The 12,741-nt window shown below is 39.3% G+C and overlaps 1 protein-coding gene across 3 annotated transcripts in view; it reads right to left on the bottom strand.

Annotated features, from left to right (window-relative positions):
• Positions 1-2,480: 2,480 nt before the first annotated feature.
• LOC121946717 (zinc finger protein 609-like) overlaps positions 2,481-12,741 on the bottom strand; it is a 109,123-nt gene continuing 98,862 nt past the window's right edge. Inside the window, exons 6-9 of one of the 3 annotated variants that reach the window (XM_042491447.1) lie at positions 11,843-12,209; positions 9,831-10,214; positions 8,480-8,558; positions 2,481-6,419 (exon numbers count right to left, since the gene is read on the bottom strand). In XM_042491447.1, the coding sequence (XP_042347381.1) occupies positions 8,485-8,558; positions 9,831-10,214; positions 11,843-12,209 (825 nt within the window). In that variant the 3' untranslated portion in view covers positions 2,481-6,419; positions 8,480-8,484. Of the gene's footprint in view, positions 6,420-8,479; positions 8,559-9,830; positions 10,215-11,842; positions 12,213-12,741 lie in introns of all 3 variants that reach the window. The other 2 variants (XM_042491438.1, XM_042491455.1) reach the window with 2 other exon arrangements.

Below are 12,741 nucleotides of genomic sequence, written 5' to 3' on the forward strand. Positions count from 1 at the left end.
CGACTTCTGCAGCAAAGGGATATTTATTAAAGAATGCTGGAAACTAACATCCTGCACTTATAATGATATTTGACAATCTGATTTAATATCCACAACCCACTCTGAGATTAAACTGCCAAACTATTTCTTCTTAATCATTCACATTTATTTTTTAATTACACTTAACAGAAATATGGAATTTGCTCACATTTTTCACAGGTTTAAGTAAAACATCTACAAGACTTTCCTGACTTTCCTATGCACAAAAAAGGCTTATTTCTCTCAAGTTTTGGTCACAAATTTGTTAAAATCCATGTTAGAGGGGACTTCTCCTGTTCCAGGAAAAGCCACCCATCTGACAGGTGGGACATATTGTATGAAAATGCTGATTAACCCTTTGAAACCTGTGCAAATTAGCATTCTTTCAAAAACATTGGAGCAACTTAATAACAAATGGCCCAAAAATTAGCAAGAATTAAATAAGATGATAAAAGAAAATTACTGGAAAAAAGGGGAAAAAAATGTAAAAAAATAAACATACAAAAAAATAATCGATAATCGATAAGTGCCAAAACAAAATATTTTTCTCTTTTTTTTCCTGTAATATTATTATAAATATATAATTAAGAGAATTGTAAATGTCGTTTTCTGGACATTTTTTCCTCCAATTCTTTAATTTCCATGTCACTTTTGTTTTTTTGTTGCAGTTTGTGGGATATTTCTTGTTGCTCATGTTTTTTATGTGTTGTGAAAAAAATCAAACCAATATTCTCAGGTTTCAGAGGTTAAGATGCTTGTTACTTGCATTACTCTAAAATGTGCACTTCGATCACACAACACATCGCCACATGTTTTGAGGGGGCGTGCCACTGGCGTGCTGACTGCAGGAATGTCCACCAGAGCTGTTGCCCTTGAACTGAATGTTTGTTTCACCACCACAACACGTCTCCAAAATTCTTTCTCAGAATTTGGCAGTACATCAATGTGGCCTCACAACCGCAGACCACATGTAACCAAACCACCTCCACATCCAGCATCTTCACCTGTGAGATCGTCTGAGAGCAGCTGCCTGAGCAGCTGATGCAACAATTGATTCACACGACTAAAGGGATTTCTGCACAAACTGTCAGAAACAGTCTCAGGGAAGCTCGTCTGCACGCTCATCATCCTCACCAGGCTCTTGGCCTGATCATAACTGGCCAACCTGTGGGACACTTCTTCAGGCTACCCCTAAAAAGAGTGTGCCGAGATTTTCTAACAGCATCTCTGATAATCCCTTGCATGCTCTGAAAGGAACATACCAGCTTCAGCCCTCCCACAGACAATTCAGAGTTCCTCCATTTAAGCACAACAGGCTGAAAAACTCAATACATCAGTCAGTGCTGTTGCTAAACCAAAATGTGTGTGCTGCTAGTTAAAATCTGAGGATATTGTTTGATGTGCAACATGGTCATGACTATTAGGTGTTGATGAGTATGTGCTGTTTGTGTGTGTGTGTGTGTGTGTGTGTGTGAACTCTGAGGATGCAAAATTAATTTCAGTGTAAACTCACAAAATTTTAGCGTCTTGTGGTACTTGAGCTGGCAATGACTCACCGTCGATGGCATCTGGCACTTTGGAGAACAGATGAATCCTGTGTGACCAAATAAATGCATAACTTTGCCCCAGTAATGTGAAATCCATGGTTAATTGTGTCCAATAAATGTCTTTTTTGCAAGAAAAAACTGCAAATTTTAGAATGTCCTTTCACGGTGCCCTTCCCAAAGCGCGCACGCACGCACACACACACACACACACACACACACACACACACACACCTGTGCACTAACGATGTTGTTTAATCCGCAGCTCATTGTGCTGCATCTGTCAGGTGGCTGGATTTCCTTGGAAAAGGAGAAGTGCTCACAAACATGGATTTAATGAATGTGTGACCAAAATTTAAGAGAAAAAAGTCTTTGCATGCTTAAAAACAGTCTTAGATCTTCAATTTTAACTTGTGAAAAATGTGAGCAAAAACCAAAAGTGTTGTGTTTAAATTTTACTGTGTAGATTGAAAAATAGCGCTACAGATAAGAGAGAAAACTGTGTTTTTGTTTTTGGTTGAACTGTCGCTTTATTAAGATGTTTTACGTGTATTCGTAAGTGATAAACAGAATAATATAATATTCTATAATAATATAACATTCTGCATAATGAGTGCTTTTAATACTTTTAATACATTTTTAAATACTTAAGTACTTTCACTCAAGCTGCTCAGATTCCCCGTCCATTTCCATGGACATACATTTTTTAGGATGTCTAGATCTAGAAGAAATGGGAGCAAAAACAAAAGTTTGGGATTTATATATTTGTTTCTAAAGTAAAATAAAATCTTCTGTAAAGTAAAATGTCCAAGGTCCAAGGTTGATGAATATTACTTTAAAGAGAAATCCTGCACAAAGTCCGTAGTTGAAATCAGATTAATTTAACAGCACCCACAGAGCAGCTCCCAGGACAGATTGTCTCATAAAAAGATTTATTTTTTTTTTCAGCCCAAATTTACAAAGGCAAGTTACAGAGTATTGTATAAAAAAGAACCATGATAATGTACACTTTACACAAACTCCTGAAGGGAGGGAGAAAAGGAGGAGAGGGTGAAGAGTTCTGAATTTCTCACACAGAAAGAAAATGAAGACATTGTAAACATCCTTGCAAGCACCAGAAACTGGTACTCTGGGTGGAGGAGGGGGGGCGGGGGCGGGGGGAGTGGGTGTAGGGAGGGGGGTGGGGGTGGGGGGGAGTTTTGTGTGACAGTAGGCGGGTCGGGAAAAGGACAAACGAGCAAGTGTCTCCGTGTTTTCACAGAAGAATGTTCAACTAGGCACCAATTGAGACAACTGCTGGCCAATAAATATACTCTTCACCATGAAACAAATACAGTCCTGCAAAATACAAGAGCCAAGCACTTTCCAATATGTTGATAGCAAACATTACTTTTCTGGCTTTTCATACACTTCAGTATATATGATTTTCACTGGGCTTCGCTTACTACTGAGATAACATTACTACTCTCAGAGAGAGAACAAATGCACTTGTCACAACCAATGTATGATAAAACTATATGTACTGTATGCAGTCTGCTGGTACTAAAACCCACCGACTTTTAATGACAACATCACAGCTGCCTAGATTACCCTTACAGATTAAGTACAAACACCACCACATTCAGCTTTTTCATGTCAGCCATTCTTCTTTAAAATGCGCAAAAAAGTCAAAAACATCTTCTGTGGGACGAGAAACTGGCAACATATTGACTGGGAATGTCCGAAAATGAAGAGCTGCAGTTTCATAACAAACATCCAACTTGAGATTAGATCAACTGGTGGATCACATACAGTATTTAATGAGGGGATAAAAACAACAACAATGGGGACATTAAAAGAGTAAAAATCAATGAAACAAATTTAATGACAACATGGTCAAAATTCGGAGGAACGTAAAGACTGTTAACAAACCACAAACCTTTAATAAGTCCCTCTCCGGAGCCAATTTTTCATTCATTTATTTGTCATTTATTTATGAATGAAACCACTACATCCAGCTCAGAGCAGAAAATGTGCTTTTTTTTCTCCCTCCACAACCATAAACAGGAGCCCTCAAATCAATGCAAATCGCATCTGGATAGAATTTCACTTACAACCCCTGAGGTATGAGAGAACTGTAATTTAAAGCCTAAGAGGGTCCTCTGGCAGAACAGGCCGCCATGACTGTTGCTTTTTGTGTAGATTTAATTTAGTGCTGCTCCGAGCTTTTCACTGGCTCACCCTTCTTCTTCATTCATCGTCTGCATCTGATCGGCTCCTGTTTGTAACAGCTGCTTTTTCGCGGGTGAATTCACGCATTTTCTGTGTCAGTATGTTGACCTACCAGCACAGGCAGCAACTAAAAGAAAGAAGTTTGTATCAGATTCGTTGGCCAAGTTGATCCAGAACTAGCTGGTTGTGTAAGATGCATACTGTCCGAGATGGATGCGTGTTACAGTGAAGCCACACAAGCAAGCGAAGCACCAAGAGAAATTCTTTTTTGCCCTTCTGATAACAATTTTTTAAATTAAATTAAAGGAGCAGTGTGTAGGATTTAGCGGCATCTAGCGGGACTGCAACCCGCTGAAACTTCTCCCGTGTGCCAAAACTTGAATTTCTAGTTGGAATTCCTTCTGTGTTCAGGAGGATTCGACCAGGAGCCGAATTATCCGCAGAGGTCTTTCTGTTCAGAACAAACAGACAAGGTGATTAAAACTGCCAAAAACACTGAATGAAGCAGTTTCACGTTACAAAAAGTCAACGTTGTTCCGATGCAGTTCGGCTTGTCCCCACTGTCATGGGAAAACCTGGGAAATTTATGGAATTTCACAATCACATATTCTAAGCCTGGAAAAAGTATGGAATTAGTAAAAATCATTTAAAGTTTTGAAAAAAACACGGGCTTTTGTTGTATGCAGTGAAACGTGATGTAACATAACAGCAAATCTGTTTTCTGCTCCAATATTCACTGATGTTTTACCATCAAGTTTCTTAACTTTCTCCCCTCGTGTATGTCGGCTACCTGAATTATGTGAAGAGAGACTGAATTTGATATATCTGAAAAAGGCTGGTCCCTGAAAAATCGAGGAAAAGTTTTGAAATGTATTTGTTATTTGTTTATTATTTGTCCATGAAAATGTTTGGAGGCCTTTTCTTCCGATAACTCAAAATGCAGACGTTCAGGTTTCATGTTACAAAACAGCGTTTCTCTGATGCCGTTCACTACAGGCTGCTTATGGTGGCAGACGCAGCAACGGGAATATCCAGAACCAGTGTTTGGTTTGTCCATTCTGAGCTACTGTAGAAACAGCAATGCACAGCGAACTCTGTAGACACGGGCCCACTGTGAAAATATAAACAACTCATTCTCAGGGAAACAAAAACACAACTGTCATTATATTCAATTCTCCTCCAATATATCCGCCTAAATCCTCCACACTGGACCTTTAATCCGTCAGTTTTTGTTGAGTCACTGAAAAACACAGAAGATTTGGAGAGTGACTCAGAGGTCTGGAAGCAGTCTAACTGCATGCTGCATGTTGGGATGGACGTGAGATGTGAACAAAGCTTGTGACGTGCTGACAAAGTCGAGGCCAAGTGAATAAAAAATTCAGGAAAGTGCAGCAAGACATCCAAAGCCGGAGCAAAGAAGCAGCACATTAATGATCTGAGCACATAATGTTGAGCGCTGTGAAGGCTGAAAGCTATATAACAGTGACAGTTTTCAAACAGTTGCGTGCTGGGATAAATATAAACATTTATGCACATAAAAGTCTATATTACAGCAGAAAAGTACATGAGTGAAATTTCACATTGTTTACACAAAACAACTGACGAGCTGAAAGAAGCACAGTCTTACAGTAAAACCCCCCAAAATCCCAACAAAGAGGCCAAATGCAGTGATGACAGATGCCCCGTAAACCTGTCGCTTGCTCATGTGGCTTCACCGTTTTTGAGAGTAACGACAAACGTGACCCTTTGACTGCGAGGAAAAAACAGGACTCATACCAGCATCAGACACATTCAAGGATGAACACAATGATATGGAGCAGAAGTGAGAAAAAGAAAACATGAATAGTGTTTATTCTCCGTTGAGGTGTGTGCGGTCCCTTCGCAAAAAAAAAAAAAAAAAAAAGACGACATCATCCCTGAAACAAGAGCTGAGGGTTCAAAGAGGATGGGAATTGACAATGATGATGGAAAAATGAATAAAACTTCAGTCTCAGGCTCTCAAGTCTCTGAAGAAAGCAGCTGTTGCCATATTCCCTCTCCCCCATGAAATATAGCCAAACATTTGTCAAGTTAAGGATATACTGTTGTTTCGCGGCATACGAGAAGCCAAAGACGTAGAGTTGAAATCATTTCATTATGATTTTCTTTTCAGTCTTTTAATTTAGTTTGACTCCCCTTTCCCGTCAGCCACCCAGCTCATCAAAATCCCCTGCCAATTTCTTTCTGCGTGACGAAAAAACAATGCAGTCAAAGAAAGAAAACAACAACGACAACAACAACAAAAAAAGCTGTTCTGGCAGTCCAATAGTCTCTTTTTGCATTGTATTTGTTGACAGTGCAAAGACTAGATAATCAGCGGGTTGGTGTTTCCTCTGCGTGGTGAGGCAGAGTGATGGCTTTGAACCTGGGTTATTATCAGTCCTGTTACAGTCCAAGATTTGGAAAATTTTGGAGTTCATTTACGAGGGGAGGACAAAAAAAAGAAAAGAAGAAGACAATCTGCCGAGCCTCGGGGCAGAAGAACTAAAAATATAGATAGAAACACCATTCAACTGATGTCTAAAAGGTAACACGCGGGAGATTCTCCTCTCATGTGAGCCAGTCACATGAATCTTTGCAGGGTTGAGGTGTGACGGTCAGGTTTCCCTGTCAGAGATACAAAGGAGAGACTCGTTTAGTACATGATCATACAAATATTTACATGAAACAAAGAAACAATTAGGCAGGTTGCAGCTTAATAAATGCTTTACACACTTCTGTAACTCTTCTCTGTATGAGGCAGGCAGTGCTGTGTGTTAACTATGGTTCTAAGGTACTGTACTTTGACATTTTTGGCCACTTAATACTTCGACTTCACTGCATTTCAGACGGAATAAATGTACTTTTTAACTTTGTTTAATCTATTGAAGATTTAAATTTATCTTGTAGATTTAACAAAAAGCGTAAAAGATATCATCTTAAAAATATGATACATTTTTAGACACACAACTGTATGTAAAATAGATTTCTCCACTTTTACCAGCTACAATATTACACATTTAAAGCATGCATAACTGTGATACAGCAATACAAACCCTAATTCTAAAATAGTGGGGAGGTTGTGTGAAACATTATTGAAAACAGAATGCAATGATTTGTAAATCCTTTTCGCCCTATATTCAGTTGATTACACTATAAAGACACAACATTTGATGTACAAACTGATAAAACTGATTGTTTTCTGTAAATAAATATTCATTCTGAGTTTGATGGTGGGCATGTTTACCACTTTTTTGCATCACCTTTCCTTTTAAAAACAGTATAAGCTCTTGAGAACTGAGGACGTGAATTGCTGAAGTTATATTTTTTTTCTCTATATTTGCAAACGCACCACCCAAAATCTTCTATATTTGAAGCCTGTCAGTGTGGAAGAATGGACCAAAATCCCATCTGAACACTGTGAGACATACTCATACAATAATTGTCTTGAAGCTAGCATTACAAAGACTTGTACTAAATACATTTAAGGTAGTGTGTCCAACGCTATTTTCCTCTGGCATTCCACTTTATTGCATGAATTTTTTACAGATCGAAATGCTTTGATTTCTTCACCAGTGAATTTTTATTGAGTTAATACCAACATCTGGTCTAAATTTCATGTGAATAGCTGCATTGGATATATGTTTGATGAAAAAGATTTTGGCATGTTGAAGACTTGTTTTCCCAACTAAATGTTGTGGGATTTGCAAATCATTGCATTCTGTTTAATGTTCTTTTTTACACACCGTCCTAACTTTTCTGGAGTTGGGGTTGCAAAGATATACAATAATGTAACGATGTGGAAGGGGCCATTCTGCATATTACGCTCTTCTTTTGATATTTTAATTAAATATGGCTGATGAAACTTGTGTAAACTTATCCTTCAGTAAAAGTTTTATTTAGTTTAGTTTATTTCTGAAGGGCCTAGCTGAAAGTCTAAAACAGTCCTGTAATAAATTGTACTTTCATCAAGATTAATGTTTTTTTAAACTACTTTTGAGAGGTGTTGATTCAACCTCATGATTATTTTGGAGGTTGTAGTTTGCTTTTTAACCGCTTTTAATTGTATTTACTAACTGTTTTTATTATTTTATCCACTCCATTTATATCCGTGAAGGTAAGCTGAATAATGGAAACACCTCTGTGTATATCTAAGTTCAACAAACCACTTAATCCAACACGATCATAAAGTTGAATCAACACATATTTTTCAAATGACTCAGGTTGTAATTTTAAAAACCTGCCACTGGATGTCAGTGCAGGCCACTCCGACTCAGCGTCTTGGCGGGCTCATTCCACGTCTCTATTATCAACACTGTGATCCACTTGTCCTCAGAGGACCTACTTAGGATGGATGAGCTGAGGGGCTCAATGCTGCACTGCATATTGTGCTGGATTGCAGCAGAGTGGTGAGGGCTTTGTCTGGCCACGATTTGTTTTTCTTCACAGGTTGCTGCCTCTGATTCCGCGACATAAATGTTGTTAGAAAACACTAAAGAGCAGGATGTTGTTTTCACTTCACATCAAATAAAGCAAAGACAAAGAAACAAACGGTTTTATCGTCTGAGCCAGTGCTCACCTAAATGTTTTAAACTAGAGCTGCATGTTATGTCTGCGACCTGCATTTCTTTTATGTTTCGTTTCCCTGTCAGTGTTTCAAGTGTCTCTCCAACTAAAGGGGGTCTTACCGTTCTCACCTCCGTGGTGGTGGGTAGAGGGAGGGGGTTGCTGCTTGTTGGCTGGCAACAATAGCTGATGAGGAGAGACCTATGGCGAGTTGGAAAATGTATGGCTATCAGTTATATTTCCTATTTAGATTCTGAATTTAAGTTTCTGATTGGTCATTTACGTACATTAAGTATTCTGGACTATGGGCTTTTAAAAATCTATATGACTGGCATTAATCTTCTTTGCATATATAATACCTTATTAAGTATGTATATTAGAGTTGGGTCGATTTCCGGTTTTGCCGGTCTGGTCTGATGTATGTCGCTTAAACCGATTTAATTAAGCCAAAACCAGCATTTGTCATTATATCACAATCAGGCAGTTTCAAAAGTAGCCTACTACAGCGCTAAATCCAACTCAAATTGCATTAATACTAAACAATATGAGAGTATTAATATATCATGTTTGTAAACTTACTAACGGAACAACTAGTGTCCTGTATATAAAAGAGAGGGGGAGGGGGGGAGAGGGCAGCCATGCTGTGTTTGTTTACTTTTTGGGCTGATGAGTAGAGCAGAGTTTTTATCTTCAAAAGACTAAAACGGTGCCAATATGGCAACATTTTGGATTTCAAGCCAAAACAAGAGCTATCCTTACTGACTGCGAGCGATGTTGTGAGCTGAACTTTCATTGGATGCTGTGTTGTTATTCCTGCTGCTTGCTTTGAAAGAGCTGTCGTGGAAAAGGACCAGCTGATTCATGAAGTTGAAATAAAGGATTACTCATACTAAACCTTTGTTTCACTACAAAAACCTAAACACAGTGTCAGCTGGCTGGAGGGTGATTGCCAGGAAGCTGAACGTTTCTGCTACCTTAAATGATTATCCCTAATAACAAGCTGACATTAGGCTACTTGCTGTAGGCTATACTGTCATTATTATTAAATATCACAATATAAAACTTGTGTTTTCTGATCTAAAAAGTAAAAATACAAATGTAGGAGGATAACAAGTAGAATGCTCACCCATCTTTAAAGTGTTTACATCTCTGGTCTGATCTCGAGTGCACAGCTGATAGCTACGTGGTTTGTTTACATTAAGTAACAGAGGTGCATATTTAATAGAATAAGTGGTGGACAGAGAGCTCGAGTGTTACACAATGCTACATGATAGTAAGACACTTGCTTTCTGTTGGGACATGGTTTCACTATGTTTCACTCAGCATAGACTGCTGAGGCAAGTGGGTCATGTGGTCAAATTTGGTAAACTCGTTAAAAAATTTTAACACCGGCCCAACCCTAATGTATATAACATTTAGTGTTGTCAGTCCACTATCAAGTAGCAAAAAAGGGACAACTGAGGAGTGACTGACCTGTGGCGTAGGACAGGTCGTATTGCCCTGAGAGCAGGGGGTATCCCAGGTGGTGGTGAGAGGGCATGATGCGCTGGGAGGGCGAGGAGCGTGGTCGGTCCACGTCTCTTTCTCTCTCCCTCTCGCGTTCCCTTTCCCGCTCTCTGTCTCCACCGGCTCCTCTGTCCTGCTCCCGCTCCCTCTCATGGGGTGGCTTGTCAGCTACTGTCGGGGATTTGCTCTTGTACTGGCTGGCGTGCTGATGCAGGATATCCAGGGCTTTGGAGTCCGCTGCTGTTTTGGTGACGGTAGGGCTGGCGCGAGATTTGTCGCTGCCTTCCTCACCTCCTCCGGCTATTTTACTGCCGTACGGAGAAAACGGATAGCCTCCGGGAAGGTATGAGCCTAAGAGTGATGGAGAATATTGATGGTTTAAAATCAGGTTTGTGTGGAATATAAATGTGACAACAGATGATTGATTATTCTTCATTAATGGTCACATCAATTAAGCTGAATAGTCAACACAATTGATTTCAGGTCAACAATCAGTCCATTTAGACTTCTGGACAGAATGTCACATCGTCCAATTAATAGGACATCATCCAGTATAGACATTTAAGAGTTTAGTGCCAGCAGATTTTCTCTACATGGGATCATTTTGATCCAGAAAATGAAAACACAGACTGTAAGTCTTACAATATGGTTGACTATATTGGGTAGAAATGTAATGTTTTCATCTCATTTACAAAAGAACAGAAGCTTAAAGGTATCTTCTGTATTTTTCAGCCCAGTCTCGTGTTTTTGAGTCAAAGTGACTAATGGGGACTAGGGTATAACAATAACCATTTCTCGGCTCTTCTGGTTAAACAAAAAGGATCTAACTGTTGAACGTAAAGGTCTATCTCTGTAAGATCCTCTCCACAATGTTAGTGTATAAGAATAACAATACACTACTACTACTACAATACAACTTTTACTTGACATAAATCGACAGCACCAAATGCCCTCAGTGGTTACACTGCAACTTGTTTTGCCGCTGCTGGTTGCAGCTTTCTAGCTTAATACTCGACCACTTTCAAAAATTGTTGTTCCCATTAGTCACAAGACACAAAAACATGGAAATTGGATCAAGGTTAATAATGACGCAAGTACCCATTTAAGGCAAACATTTTTCTCTGTAACCTATCAATAGTATGGTTGTCATGTCTGGTGGATATGGTTATGACTCACCAGCACAGCGTTTATTTTTTGCTCATTTACTATACAGGAATATAATATTCTTTTGGCTAATTACTATATAAGACCCTTCAGTAATATGTGAAGTTTACCAACTCCTACAGTATTTCCGCAACAAAACTTACAAATGGAAGCATGCCTGCAGTTTTCTTTCAAGAATGTGCAATTTTCCACAAAAAACAATCTTATTCAGAACCACAAAATCAATCCCTGATTGACTTGACCTATCTTACTTCCAGGCAGATTACTCCCATGCTGTGTTTTGCCCCCATCAAGCTGCACCAAATCATCCCAATTATTTCATGCTGCTTAACCAATTTTAAACATAACTGCAATTTCTAGTGAAACACAAAAATTGCTGCAAATTACATCAGAGTTACTGTGCAGAACATTCAGTCAGTTTTGAATGACACAATCACAAAACACCCGGAAATCCTGCTGAGATGGGTATATAGAGTTTTGATAGACAATCTAAAGCTGCAATAATAAATCCCGAGAGCCATTGTGTTTTCAAAAAGCAATGCATGCTATGTTGCCTTTTCATCTGATTTAAAAGCCACTGTAAACACCTTATAATGTAAGAAGGGTCAACATCTTAAATACCATTCAGTATCAGTGGTAAGTCTGACATTGACCAAAAGAAACAGCGGATGACTTGCACCAAGTTAATGATTAACCTCACTAGCCAAAAGAATACTGAAAACTTGAAGACTTAATCTGAAAGATACAAGAGTTGTCCTTCATACTTACTATTAAAAACCTTGATCATGCACATATATGTGGAGTTAATTTCATACCTGGGTAATTCTGCATCATGACTGAGGGCATGCCTCTGTATCCAGGGTGGTTAGGGTCGTAGCCTTGTCCATAGGGGTAACCATGCATGTAGGGCATGTAGCCTTGGTGCTGTGCTAGTGGTGATGAGAACTGCATGTGGGGATTAGAACGAGAGTCTTTGCTCATGGCCCGGTGGTCCTCAGAAGTGATTCTGGGGTCACTACCCTCTTTGCCGTCCTCCTTTGGCCCGCTTTGACTGTCCTTGGGCCTGGGCCTGTCATCCTTTAATTTACGATCGCGTTCCCGCTCTCTGTCCCTTTCATCTTTCCATCGAGGTTGTTGTTGCTGGTGTTCGTCTTCTGCCTGGGGCTTCTGGCTCTCGGGGTACTGCTGAAGGCGAGAGGAGGTCCAAATCAACAAAAATCAGCATCTACACATTGAAATATCTCAAAAGTAAAGTTGTCAGCATTAACACGTTATGCAAATGCAAATTAAGTTCCCACATGACACTTTAACTTTTTAAAATTATGGGCCATCCCTTCCAACACACCTGTCTTAAAGACGCTGTACGGGGATGAGTTTTAAAACTACAGTGATTGTAAAGTAGAAGACCCGAGGAAACCAGTGCTATCAACTATACTAGCTTCTCAGGAAGGAGGCTAAATAACACTCTAAAGCTAGGAAAAGTTTTGGCAGGGGGAAATGGCATGGTCATTTCAGAGGAATCCCTTGACCTCTGACCTCAGTATATCTGAATGAAAATTGGTTCTGTGGGTACCCATGAGCCTCCCCTTTACAGACATCAACACTTTATGCTAGTCCCATGCAGTTTGGGGCAAAAACTGAGCAGGTTTTTGCATGCAGTATAAATGTGTTGATTCAGCCTATGTTTTTGAATATTTCTGAATATTGGGATCTC

Source organism: Plectropomus leopardus, chromosome 1 (genome assembly GCF_008729295.1).
Source record: "Plectropomus leopardus isolate mb chromosome 1, YSFRI_Pleo_2.0, whole genome shotgun sequence".
Lineage (NCBI taxonomy): Eukaryota > Metazoa > Chordata > Actinopteri > Perciformes > Serranidae > Plectropomus > Plectropomus leopardus.